Source organism: Amblyomma maculatum, chromosome 1 (genome assembly GCF_055883805.1).
Source record: "Amblyomma maculatum isolate TAMU_Amacu chromosome 1, ASM5588380v1, whole genome shotgun sequence".
Lineage (NCBI taxonomy): Eukaryota > Metazoa > Arthropoda > Arachnida > Ixodida > Ixodidae > Amblyomma > Amblyomma maculatum.
In genome coordinates, this window is record NC_139344.1 from 276,623,701 (window position 1) to 276,637,603 (window position 13,903).

General features: G+C 46.7%; 1 protein-coding gene and 3 non-coding genes across 7 annotated transcripts in view; 2 read left to right on the forward strand and 2 right to left on the reverse strand.

The window, feature by feature from the left end:
- LOC146206604 (sushi, von Willebrand factor type A, EGF and pentraxin domain-containing protein 1-like) overlaps positions 1 to 13,903 on the reverse strand; it is a 159,442-nt gene that overhangs the window by 12,600 nt on the left and 132,939 nt on the right. The window contains exon 29 of one of the 4 annotated variants that reach the window (XM_084591365.1): positions 5,363 to 5,592. The exons of the other annotated variants lie outside the window; for them this stretch is intronic. Within the exon in view, the coding sequence (XP_084447491.1) occupies positions 5,378 to 5,592 (215 nt within the window). The 3' untranslated portion in view covers positions 5,363 to 5,377. Of the gene's footprint in view, positions 1 to 5,362; positions 5,593 to 13,903 lie in introns of those variants that run through there. 4 annotated transcript variants of the gene reach the window in all.
- TRNAS-CGA (transfer RNA serine (anticodon CGA)) lies at positions 9,829 to 9,901 on the reverse strand. Its single transcript has one exon. It is a non-coding gene; the product is annotated as a tRNA-Ser (tRNA).
- Positions 10,813 to 10,885, forward strand: TRNAS-CGA (transfer RNA serine (anticodon CGA)). The gene has a single exon. It is a non-coding gene; the product is annotated as a tRNA-Ser (tRNA).
- On the forward strand, positions 11,313 to 11,385 carry TRNAS-CGA (transfer RNA serine (anticodon CGA)). Its single transcript has one exon. It is a non-coding gene; the product is annotated as a tRNA-Ser (tRNA).

Consider the following 13,903-nt stretch of genomic DNA (forward strand, 5'->3'; position numbering starts at 1 on the left):
CTCTCCAGGTAATATTGAGAAACAATGCCACATGGACCACAGTGGGAAAACATGAGATTACGAGCATGCGTACAGAGCGTTTGCCAGTTGCCGCGTCGTCTGCTAGGCTGTACTGCTTAAGTGCACTGGCTGTGCTTTTAGTGAACTAGATGTACGCGTAGTGAAAAAAGCGGGATCTGCGGCATATAGGTGTCGTGAAGACAGATATGTCGACTACCGACATGGAATTTGGCACAGTACCGTGCTACTCGCGAGCATATTAGCAGAAGATGCAGTGCCGCTACTATTATGTTTGCTCCAGAGGTATGAATTATTGAGTGTGGCCTGGAAAGAGCTAGATAAATCGCGGTGCAGGACAACAGCTTCGCGATGCGAGGAGGCCTCCTGTGGTGTTTACTTTTTTATGAAAACATAGTCTACTTTCTCAGAAAGAGCAATGTGTAGTAATTTGAGAATTAGATATCGCGCTTTGAGCTGCTCGTGGTTGTTTATCTTTAGTCCACTACTCACACTTCAGTTCTGTCGTCGCGCCGACTCGGCACCCCTCCCCTGGGTCGACAGTACTCCCGCCGCACGACAGTGTTGGTGATGCGTGCAAACAGTGCCGCCATATGCGTAGCTCCTGATGCTAACAATTTGGGCTTGCTTGCTGACTGAACGAATGGAACGGAGCGTGCAGAAAACACTAAAAGGATATTTAACTTGAGTTGTCCTGTATCGACAGGGCACCACGTTCTACTTGCATGAAAACGGAGCTCATAGGCTAGAAAAATTCGGAAAACGAAATAAATATCGGCCTCAACGCCGGTGAGTGGAAATCTTACGCTGCCGGATATGGACATTGTCTCGTAAGAGAGCAGCCATTTCAGCTTGTTATAAACCAGCAGAAACTGTCAAACACAGGTTATAAAAATGGATATCACTGCTACCAACAAGGAGGTAAAATTTGAACTTGTTTGCGCAGTTAAGCGTGCAATGATATGCAGTATAACGCATACGACGGCGATACAATGCGTACCTGCGGGCGACCTTCCGGACAGCCGACATCTCCTGCGCGGTGTCTAATATGTCTACCGATCTGTCCTGTGCTGCACTGTGCTGCAGCGTTTCCGACACGAGTGCGTTATGTCACCCTTTTTTAACCTCTTTTCGTGTGGACTGTTCTACTCCGATACGAACCATCTCCTGGGTCGACCCCTGCACCCCTCGGTGGTTAGATCTGGGGATCGCGCCACAGGGAGTTAATCGTCTTACCCTGAAAGTCCGACTTCCCCTTACATATTTCGTTTACGCACGTTAAAGAACCCGGACGGTCGTGATTATTCTTGAGCCTTCACAATCTTTAGTTCCCTTCTCTATGCCGAAAGGCATGCTGTCGTGATGAGAAACGAAATCGGACAGGTCTTGAACCCCACGTCTTATTCGTCTTCGTCTGCATAGAGCTTCGCCAGTCGTAAACTCCAGCTAGTCAAACATCTTTTTAACGAATTTAGATCCCGAAGTTACACATATTTTTCTGCTCCTCATGCTTACTGGCAGTGCCTGCTTGTGGTCTCTCTAAATGGGGTTCACAGAACGCACGATGTGGTCCCTCTGCTATATTACGGTGACACCTTTTCTACTGAGGCAGGATGTGTGTGTGTGTGGCTTAACGTCCCGAAGCGTTATATGGGCAGTGGGCATGCCGTAATGACGGCTTCCTAATTTCGGCCACCTGGGGCTCTTTAACGTGCACATCGCACAGCACAAGAACGTTTTTGATTCTGTCAAAATACAGGCGCCACGGTCGCATTCGATCCGGCGACCTTGAGCTCAGGAGCCGCTATCATTTTCATCATGCTGCATATACATATATTGCATGCTGAATGCTGCATATATTTTCATCAGAGAGCACATACGCTAGAAACGCCACAGAATCGCGGATGACTAAAAAAGAAAAGTAACTCTCTTTGTACTATCGGTTGACACATCACACCGTTTCAGCGACAATTTTCAAAAATTCATGTCATGTGCACTCGGGTCGACGCGTACAATTGAGCACGATGGTCAGAGTCGCACTCAGTTATACGTGTTGGTTCACTACAAAGCTCAAAACGAACAGTGATTGCTTGTAACTCGTAACGTTTAAACCATCGACCGATTTATTGAGGTTCAGAGGCGTTTTCGACTGGCAATGTCCACCGCCGCGTATGGCAAGCAGTGTCCTCGTATTAAAAAGAAAAACAAAAATGAAGACTTGGGAAATTAAATGAACTTTATTGATTAGGAAATGTCCTTGGTGCAGGGCGCAGCTTGGAGTATCTGCAGAAGTCGCTTCAGCGTGGGTCATCAGGCAACGCCATGGGGCATGTGTAGGGTTTAGGGAAAGGAGAAGCGAGGTAGTGCAGGCAGGCACGCGACAAGAGAGCGCTTGGCTCGCATTGCAAGTCAGCAAGGACAGCTTGAAAATAATAAGGGGACACTTCAGCTCCTCCTTACATGTAAGACGTAACAGCGGCCCATGGACCTCTCTAATTACGCACATACTCATTGGCATGCAGTCGTAAGGTACCACTTTAAGTGAAAGGCCACCCGACATACACGTAAGCCCCGCTTGTCCCCAAGCAGTGCGAGCATACCTTGAGTGGACAGTCGGTAACGTATCTGTGGCGGACACCAAAGGTTGTGGGTTAGAATCCCTCCTAAAACAATGAAATTTTGGCTAAGATAAGCTAGTTCCTCTAAAAATTTAAATCATTTGAAAGATGCAAGGACCGTTTGTTTTACATGTCATGCTTTAATCGCTTTCATTCCACCCCGCGTGACGTAACGTTTAACGCGAGTTTTGCGGGATGTTTGGATTTCCCACGCGAAACCATGTGACTGCGACGTCATACGCCTGTTGACAAATCACGATTTTGCGTTCGCGGTCAACTATGCCAATGACGACGCGGCGACGCCGGCTTCTCTGCAACATGCATGGGACCCGTGTGCTATCGCGTATTGCTTCTCAGCTTCACTTTGCAGGTAACAAACAGCTCGCTTCGCCCAGCAGGGAGCAGCCTGCAATAAAGTCGTTTCTGCGACATGGCATCCTTTGCAAAAGAGCCAGCGCTGCTTCGCCTCGCGATTTTTCGGTTCTGAACGCAACAGCTCTTGACACCCACTATCTTTTGATGCCCTATTTCGAGAGCTCACGGGACCAAGTTGGAATCACAGTGTGGTCGATTTCCTTAAAGCAAACAATAAAGCGGCATAACCGAAAGGCGACAATGGCATCTGCAGAGTTGAGAGTTGAGCTTCTCTGTCCGCGGCTAAATCAAAGCTCAACAATGAAAACATAAGGGCTCTCAAATGTTAGTCATGTGATCGGCGCCGCCTTACAGAAGCATAAATAGTTACAAATGTAAAGCCTTATGAGAGTTCACATGTGGAGCGCATGAGATAGAAAAGTAGAGAAGGAAAGAAACAAAACAAAAAGGAGGGAAGTTTCGAATAGAGAAAGAAAAAAAGATGGAGAAACAGGGAAATAAACGGAAGAGCGGAGAGAGCGGAAGGAATAAAAACAAGGAACGGCAGAACTGTCCGCAATGGATACACATTGTTCATTTTAGATGACGCGCCGCGCCGCGGTGGTGGAATGCTTAGGGCCTTCGACTTCGTTGCCCAAGGATGCAGAATGGAATCCCGGTCGCGGCACAGCTTTTTGATTGAGTCGAATACAAGGCATCCGTGTGCTGTGAAATGTATGTGCACGTTAAAGAACCCCAAGTGGTCAAAATTTTCAGAGCCTTCCACTACGGCGTCTCTCATAGCCTGAGTCGCTTTGGGACGTTAAACCCCATAAATCAAACCAAAGAGTCTTAGATCACGCATATCTCCACCCTCCATCCGCTACCCACCGCGTTAAAACCAGACAACTTCCTATTTTCTGCATATTGACCACTAGACATTAGTCGTAGAATAACTGCCATTATCAGTTCGCTAATCGACTGAGCGCTATGGTACTGCACTTTCAGTTGCAGAGTTTAGTGCCTGCACTTGTACTACGAGCGAAATCCAATCCAGTGCCTTGAATAGAGTCCAAAGCGAATTCGTACGTTGTTTCGGATGCCCACCGCTCTGCTGTCCTGGTCAAGATAGCAATCAAAGGAACTGAATAACGCGACCCCAGTATGGCGAAAGCACGAAGTGCAGCCGCACTTAGTCCTCGCCATTTTTGCTCATCCGGCGTGCAGAGAATCCTCTTTGGTGCTAGTAACGCTGAATGACTCGCTCCTCGATGTCACAGTAAAGCCTGCATACACAGTGCACTAAGCTGCGCAATAAAGCCGATTAGCACTTCGAAACTTCGATCCGCAACAATAAATACGGTATTGGTTGTGGTCAAAGATTTCTGCCTCGGACAACTGAAGATTACCTTTTTTTTTTAATTTATGCGCGCTCTAATACAGCACAGCTTCTTTGGAAGGGCATAGCAAGAACATTATTATAAAGTTGCTCGGTTAAGAGTTGTGAAATAATGCAGCGTTATGATTTAAAACCCATAAACAATGTTCCTGCTGCAGGAGAAGCTGGCGCACAATGCTGAGGCATGTTACCAGACATGGCAGTAATTGAATTAGTTATAGAATTATTGTAATGTATTACCTTTTCCGGTAGCTTGTATAATGAAATGCTTTTTTCGGCTTGGTAATTTACTACCAAAAGAAATTCATTACATTACTAATTTCGCAGGAAAAGTAATTAATTTCTTTTGAAATTACATTTACTAATGTGCGCCACTACCCCTTCAATAGACAACAAAGTAGAGTGCCGCGAAAGCATGGAACGATGTGTGGCAAGCCGAAGCCAGCGTAACGGATTGGCAAAAGGAGACAGAATTGAGCAGAACAGTGTGTCTGAGACTTCGTGTGTAGCAGGGTCACTTAGTGCGGCTATTCCATGGAAACTATTCTCCAAGCAGCACGATTGAAGGCGTCAAGGGAATGCCGAAGAGAGAGATGGTGTAAGAAAGACTGAGTTGAAAACTAGTTGGGAGCAAGGCGCAGTTGCACTCCTTGTTGCGTCGGCTAGGGCACAGCGGTGCTTCGGGCCCTTCAAATGGCGGGGACAGCTCCGGGCTAGCAAGACGTTGGGTGCGCCGCTTATTTCACGACAATTCCACCATGCTTCTCCATGTTATTTCGTTTTTTTTTTTTTTTGTTGTTTTGCAGTAGTCTTAGTTTTGCAATGACATGTGTTGTAGGAAAGAAGGAAGAAATAGCTCTCTGGGACGGAATTTGGTGGGAAGGTGTGTGTTTTGCGCCTGGAGAACACGTTGCTCTTTTGTTTACAAGCTTTACTTAGTTTTAGCATGAATGAAAACTAGAAAGTAATTTTAAAGCAATTGAATTGCTCAGTAGAAGTAATTGTAATGCAATTTAATTACTTTTTGGGGGCAGTAATCAGAAATGTTTTTAACTACTTTTCTGAAATTTTCAGAAAAGTAATTGGTAGTGTACTTTAATTGCTTTTCAAAAGTAGTTTTGCCATGTATGCATGTTACCACAAACGTAGCCGAAGCCGGTGCAAGGATGTCATCAGCGACCTCGATCTGCCTTTGACGGCGTCCTGGAATACAACATAGGCATTGTTAGGGCACGGCCGCTTCGGCTGAGGGAATGGCGACCGATATGCTAGTACCGTGGATAGAAGCGCAGGACACGCCAATAACAATTTATCCCTCTAAATCTGAAAATGCGTATCGCGCTGGGAACACCCGATGCTTTACTCGAAAGAATAGGTGCCTGGTGGCTGTTAAGTTTCTTGGCGTTTCCCGGTGAACAGATGTGCCTATAAATGAACGGCCCTTATCGACCCCATCGGCGACTTTTACGCCGCAAATGAAGGATCAACGATCCTGGCGGCACAGGAACGCTTTGGTGACACGTATGTTACTTGCATCCAAAGCCAAAGCGATCCTCCGGCAGAATGAAGAGTCCGTTCACCGCCATGGGTAGCCGCGAGTTAAGACTTCCGTGCCAGTGGCTTTCCTGCCACGGAACATCGTGGCCCGAATGGCCCCCGTACACGTAGGCCAGAGGTTCTTCAAAGCACGCGCATTTTACTATTTTACTTACAATTTACAATGCTGCAGTCTTTATGTGTCCCTCCTGTTTTATGTCTCTTTCTCTCTCGCGCACACGCGCACACACACACACACACACACACACACACACACACACACACACACACACACACACACACACACACACACACACACACACACACACACACACACACACACACACACACACACACACACACACACACACACACACACACACACACACACACACACACACACACACACACACACACACACACACACACACACACACACACACACACACACACACACACACACACACACACACACACACACACACACACACACACACACACACACACACACACACACACACACACACACACACACACACACACACACGCAACTAGGCGTGTCGCTATCATGTTGACCTTTGCGATAGCCTTGAGTGTTGGATGTAAACGTGCTAGCTAGCTGACGGCTTTCTTCGGCCTTCTGTACGATATCTGATAAAGCACTGTACTCTGAGGCATCCGGATGGTATGGCGAAATCGTGTCAAGGGTACAAGACGGTTTACGGCCGTTTAGGAGATAGAAGAGCGAAAAACCAGTTGTTACTTGGGTAGAGTGTTGTACGCGAGCTTTACAAGTAGTATACCTGGTCCCAGTTCGAGCTCCCAGAGGCAGATGTAACGTACATTGCAAGCATATGTCCCCAAGCATACGGTTCAAGCGCTCCGTGAGGCCGTTTGTGGGTGGTACGCGGTTGTAGCACGATGTATCGATTTGCAAGAAGACAGGAGCTCTTGGACTACTTCGGAAAGAAAGGCACGGCCTCTATCACTCAGTAGCTCGCGAGGGGCGCCGTGTTGAAGAACGAAGTGGTGCAGAAGAAAATAGGTTACCTCTCGGGCTGTCGCCGCGGGCAGTGCGGCGGTCTCCGCGTAACGGGTCAGGTGGTCGACGGCTACGATGGCCCATCGATTACCAGCGGCACTGCATAGTAGCGGACCATAAAAGTCGATTCCCACGCGATCAAACGGGCGAGCTGGACACAGTAAAGGTTGAAGAGGGCCAGCAGGGTGGCGAGAAGTTTTCCGGTGTTGACAGGCGGTAGACGCCGGCATGAGCGCTTTGCGCGTCAGTCTGATGGTGGGCACAAACATTGGAGCGGAGGTGGCGCGGAATGAAAAGAAGCCATTTTTTTGCCGTCCGAGTTGTAGTTCCTTAGGCATAAGGAGGCCGTCCCGAGTGATGAAATGGGAGGCTTGTCGGCGGAGTGCCCGAGGATGCGTAGCGGCGGAAGTGGTGCCAAGGCTGTCTAGCAGGTTAGAAACCCAAGGATCTCGTCGTTGCTCAGAAGGCATATCCTCAATGGTAAGGGCTGTCAAGGAGCCTTGAGGAGGGGACGACGAGTCAGACGAGCACACCGGTGACCGAGAAAGAGCGTCGGCGTCAGAGAGAAACAGTGCCAATGCAAAAGTTGTAGATCTTCTCGAAAAACGGATGGCTACGTTGTTTCCATCCAACTAGCGTTTACGTAAAGTGATATTTTTACCAGCAGAAAACGACGCCTGGCGCACTTAAAAAAAAAAAAAAAAAAAAAAAAACCTCCTTGTGATTGCGGCGTCACTAAGTCTCGAGACGTGTCTGAGATAACAAAACCCACTTTTCTGGGCCGTGTTCTTTACGATGAAGCTGGTTACACGCATTTCGCGAATGATTTAAAATAACAGCTGGTCACGTGACAGCATTTTTTTAAGGCCATACATAGGGCGGCGCATGTCGTTGCGTGATAGAAAACGTAGCTAGCCCTTTTTCGAGATCAACTCTTGTACTGACACGTTTTCTCCCAAGGCAACAATTAAAAAAAGTCTAATTAGTCTTTATTTTTACTAATGAATTAACTTTGGTGAACGACAAAAATACTGCAGATTACCATCAAACGTCATCTCACGGTCATCGAACATCTTTTTGATCTCCTGTTTTCATCGGCTTGCCGCTCCGTAACATTTGCTGGAGGTGCCAGGTATGTCATCATCACCCCTCATTCTGGCCCGGAGCTTCGGCGCACTCAGACTTCTTGCGCCGTTGGCAGAAGGATAGGAGGCATCGCATGGCTGCTCCCCAGCCTGCCGGACCCAGCAAGATCTTGCGGTTCCTCTGCCCCGTCCCCCGCCCGGACCACAAGACACGACGAAGGAGAGACTGACCCGAGACGCCACCCACACGTCCACAAGACACGAGAGAACCGAACGACCATACGTGACCCGACTAACCAGATGTGCCGACCAAAGACCCCACGACCCAAGACGCCACTACACTTGAAGATATTCCCCCCTGCCCATGCCATGCGGTGCGTGCCTTGGCCTCCGCCATCGGGTATTGGCGACCTGTGGCTCGAAAGCGTCCTGGGCCAAGCTCAATTGACAATCATCATGCCGGCAAGCCATTCTCTTCTTTCTTCCTTTTCTTCAGCCATTCAGCCACGCCCATCGTCATGCCATAGACTCAACATCGGCAAACTTCCTCATCCACGATATGAACAATCGCTCGGCGGCCCCGGGTAATGTTAACGGACGAGGAAGAGGCGGAAAGGAGCGCTCGCGCTAGGCCCGCCGCGATTCATAAAAACGTCATCTCAATGTCATCGAACATCTCTGTTATCCTATTTTCCTCAGCTTGCGGCTCCATAAATATATATATATATATATAAGCAGATCAATTAAGGGGAAATGAGGGTGCTCGTTATAATACATGAAGGAAAGAAGCCAACAGTCGGCGAGGCCAAGGAAAGCGTTGGGGATGGTACTTTATGTCTTTTGTTTTAATGTTTACTTGGATAATCACAGAGATTAGGAATGTAATCTATTAGGGGAAAGATAAACACAAAGTAGAAGAAAAAACAACGTGCCGATGGTGGGAAACGAACCCACGACCTCCGAATAACGCGTCCGGTGCTCTTCCAACTGAGCTACATCGGCCGCTGTCCCCCCTGCTACTTTCTTGGGTATTTATGTTGTCTGTATACGAACCTTGAGAGTGTTCACCAGCGCCACCCTCAGCCAAGGCGGCGGACGTGGAACGTCCTTTGTTACCGCCAGCGTCACGTAGAACGTGATCAAGAGGGAGGGTGAACGCTGTGCTAGAACCCTCTTACGCTACCTATGGCTTCAAGACTGCCAGAACCGAGACCCCCGTAAGCTACAAGCAGACCAATTAAGGGGAAATGAGGGTGCTCGTTATAATACATGAAGGAAAGAAGCCAACAGTCGGAAGAGCAGTTGGACGCGTTATTCGGAGGTCGTGGGTTCGGTTCCCACCATCGGCACGTTGTTTTTTCTTCTACTTTGTGTTTATCTTTCCCCTAATAGATTACATTACTAATCTCTGTGATTATCCAAGTAAACATTAAAACAAAAGACATAAAGTACCATCCCCAACGCTTTCCTTGGCCTCGCCGACTGTTGGCTTCTTTCCTTCACATATATATATATATATATATATATATATATATATATATATATATATATATATATATATATATATATATATAAGCAGATCAATTAAGGGGAAATGAGGGTGCTCGTTATAATACATGAAGGAAAGAAGCCAACAGTCGGCGAGGCCAAGGAAAGCGTTGGGGATGGTCCTCTTACGTCTTTTTTTTTTAATGTTTGCTTAGATAATCACAGAAATTAGTAACGAATCTGTTTAGGGCAAATATAATTAAACGCAAAGTAGAAGAAAGAACAACGTGCCGATGGTGGGAACCGAACCCACGACCTCCGAATATCGCGTCCGGTGCTCTACCAACTGAGCTACATCGGCCGCTGTCGCCCTGCTACTTGCTTGGGTATTTGTGTTGTCTGTATACGAACCTTGAGAGTGTTCACCAGCGCCACCCTCAGCCATAGCGGCGGACGTAGAACGTCCTTTGTTACCGCCAGCGTCACGTAGAACGTGATCAAGAGCGAGGGCGAACGCTGTGCTAGAACCCTCTTACGCTACCTGTGGCTTCAAGACTGCCAGAACCGAGACCCCCGTAAGCTACAAGCAGATCAATTAAGGGGAAATGAGGGTGCTCGTTATAATACATGAAGGAAAGAAGCCAACAGTCGGCGAGGCCAAGGAAAGCGTTGGGGATGGTCCTCTTACGTCTTTTTTTTTTTTAATGTTTGCTTAGATAGTCACAGAAATTAGTAACGAATCTGTTTAGGGGAAAGATAATTAAACGCAAAGTAGAAGAAAAAACAACGTGCCGATGGTGGGAACCGAACCCACGACCTCCGAATATCGCGTCCGGTGCTCTACCAACTCTCTTTTTTTTTCTTCTACTTTGCGTTTATCTTTCCCCTAAACAGATTCGTTACTAATTTCTGTGATTATCTAAGCAAACATTAAAAAAAAAAACGTAAGAGGACCATCCCCAACGCTTTCCTTGGCCTCGCCGACTGTTGGCTTCTTTCCTTCATGTATTATAACGAGCACCCTCATTTCCCCTTAATTGATCTGCTTGTAGCTTACGGGGGTCTCGGTTCTGGCAGTCTTGAAGCCATAGGTAGCGTAAGAGGGTTCTAGCACAGCGTTCGCCCTCGCTCTTGATCACGTTCTACGTGACGCTGGCGGTAACAAAGGACGTTCTACGTCCGCCGCTATGGCTGAGGGTGGCGCTGGTGAACACTCTCAAGGTTCGTATACAGACAACACAAATACCCAAGCAAGTAGCAGGGGGGACAGCGGCCGATGTAGCTCAGTTGGTAGAGCACCGGACGCGATATTCGGAGGTCGTGGGTTCGGTTCCCACCATCGGCACGTTGTTTTTTCTTCTACTTTGCGTTTAATTATCTTTCCCCTAAACAGATTCGTTACTAATTTCTGTGATTATCTAAGCAAACATTATTAAAAAAAGACGTAAGAGGACCATCCCCAACGCTTTCCTTGGCCTCGCCGACTGTTGGCTTCTTTCCTTCATGTATTATAACGAGCACCCTCATTTCCCCTTAATTGATCTGCTTGTAGCTTACGGGGGTCTCGGTTCTGGCAGTCTTGAAGCCATAGGTAGCGTAAGAGGGTTCTAGCACAGCGTTCGCCCTCGCTGTTGATCACGTTCTACGTGACGCTGGCGGTAACAAAGGACGTTCTACGTCCGCCGCTATGGCTGAGGGTGGCGCTGGTGAACACTCTCAAGGTTCGTATACAGACAACACAAATACCCAAGCAAGTAGCAGGGGGGACAGCGGCCGATGTAGCTCAGTTGGTAGAGCACCGGACGCGATATTCGGAGGTCGTGGGTTCGGTTCCCACCATCGGCATGTTGTTTTTTCTTCTACTTTGCGTTTAATTATCTTTCCCCTAAACAGATTCGTTACTAATTTCTGTGATTATCTAAGCAAACATTAAAAAAAAAATAAAAAAAAATAAAAAGAAAATAAAAAAAAAGACGTAAGAGGACCATCCCCAACGCTTTCCTTGGCCTCGCCGACTGTTCGCTTCTTTCCTTCACACACACATATATATATATATATATATATATATATATATATATATATATATATATATAGGGAGGGGGTAGAAGCTCGAATGGGGGTCCGGTAGGGCATAAACGTAAAGGACGTGACACACTGTGGAAAAACAGCAAATTTTAATCCGACGTTTCGGCCGGGGTCCGGCCGTAACGTCGGATTAAAGTTTGCTGTTTTTCCACAGTGTGTCACGTCCTTTACGTTATATATATAATTAAAGGAGCCAACGGTCTACAAGTCTAAGGCAAACGCCGGGAATTTTTTTTTGTTGGTATTGACAAGAATTAGTGTTATGATGATTCTAGGGATAATGAATATTAAATGCAAAGCGGAAGGAAAAACAACGTGCCGATGGTGGGCGCCATCATCTCATTATCATTACTATCGTTATCATTAGCATTAGAATTACCTTTACTATATCTCATTATCATTTCTGATTGTATCCAAACAGCCAAGGGTGTTCTGTGTTGATAACAGTCATCATATTTCTCGATAGATGCTGGCTTAAAAGCCTTTTCCAACAACCGATTTGTTCACTGTGACGAAGGCCGGCCCAGCCGAAACGTTAGTAATAAAGTACTTTTCGCCGTTACCATCTTCTCTTATTTTCATGCCCTGAATCGAACGCTTCTTCACTTTCGATATATATTGTGGAAATTCAAGAACTGGCGTAGCGCGCCGGGTGGCCCCTCCTTCCTCCTTCCCTCTCATCTCGGCGGACAGCATCTGGATCCGGGAGAGACAACGCCGCGACGCCGGAGCGCGCGGATGCTGCTATGACCGAGAATGAGAATTGGGCACTCCCAATAAACAGCTTGTAATGTTCAACAGGTAATGTTCAACAGGTAATGTTCAACAGGCTCGGGAAGGAACAGCAATTTACGTTAGGTAGCGAATCACTGGAAGTAGTCTGCGAATATGTCTACTTAGGACAGGTAGTAACCGCAGATCCAGACTATGAAAAGGAAATAACAAGAATAAGATTGGGATGGAGCGCATTTGGCAAGCACTCGCAGATTATGACTAGCAGCTTACCGGTATCGCTCAAGAGGAAAGTATACAACAGTTGCATCTTACTTGTACTCACCTATGGGGCTGAAACGTGGAGGCTAACCAAAAGGGTGTTACTTCAGTTGACAACTTATAGGGCTATGGAACGAAAAATGGTAGGGGTAACATTAAGAGATAGGAAGCGTGCAGAGTGGTCAGAGAAATAACTCGAGTTAATGACATTCTAGTGGAAATCAAGAAGAAATGGGCATGGGCAGGACATGTAGTGCGAAGAGAGGATAACAGATGGTCGCTTAGGGTAACAAACTGAATTCCAAGGAAAGGAAAGCGTAGCAGGGGGCGGCAGAAAGTTAGGTGGGCGGATGAGGTTAAAAAGTTCGCAGGGGTCAAGTGGATGCAGCTAGCACAGAACCGGGTTAATTGGAGAATTATAGGAGAGGCCTTCGCCCTGCAGTGGGTATAGTCAGGCTGATGATGATGATGAATAAACATCTTGGCCCGCTGGTTGTGCGTCGGTGTTTCGTTCATCCCTGCCACGGATGTGATCGGAGCTAGCGGCGAGGCGTTTGCGTGCGAGTGTAGAGCCGAAGCTCCGTGAGACACTGGTGTTGGTTGGTTGGTGGGGTTTAACGTCCCAAAGCGACTTAGGCTATGAGAGACGCCGTAGTGGAGGACTCTGGAAATTTCGACCACCTGGTGTGTGTATATGGAATAATATATATATATATATGCAGATCAATCAAGGGGAAATGAGGGTGCTCGTTAAAATACATGAAGGAAAGAAGCCAACAGTCGGCGAGGCCAAGGAAAGCGTTGTGGATGGTACTTTATGTATTTTTTTTAATGTTTACTTGGATAATCACAGAAATTAGTAATGTAATCTGTTTAGGGGAAATATAATTAAACACAAAGTAGAAGAAAAAACGTGCCGATGGTGGGTTCCCACTATCGGCACGTTGTTTTTTCTTCTACTTTGAGTTTAATTATATTTCCCCTAAACAGATTACATTACTAATTTCTGTGATTATCCAAGTAAACATTAAAAAAAATACATAAAGTACCATCCACAACGCTTTCCTTGGCCTCGCCGACTGTTGGCTTCTTTCCTTCATATATATATATATATATATATATATATATAGCATAAGTAAATAGACGTACTTGGTTGCTAGAGGTTATACACAAGGGAAAAATAGCTGCATACTGTTTCCAATTTTATTTGGAGTCGACGTTTCGGCAGGAGCCCTGCCTTTCTCAAGACTCAGGGCTCCTGCCAAAACGTCGACTCCAAATAATA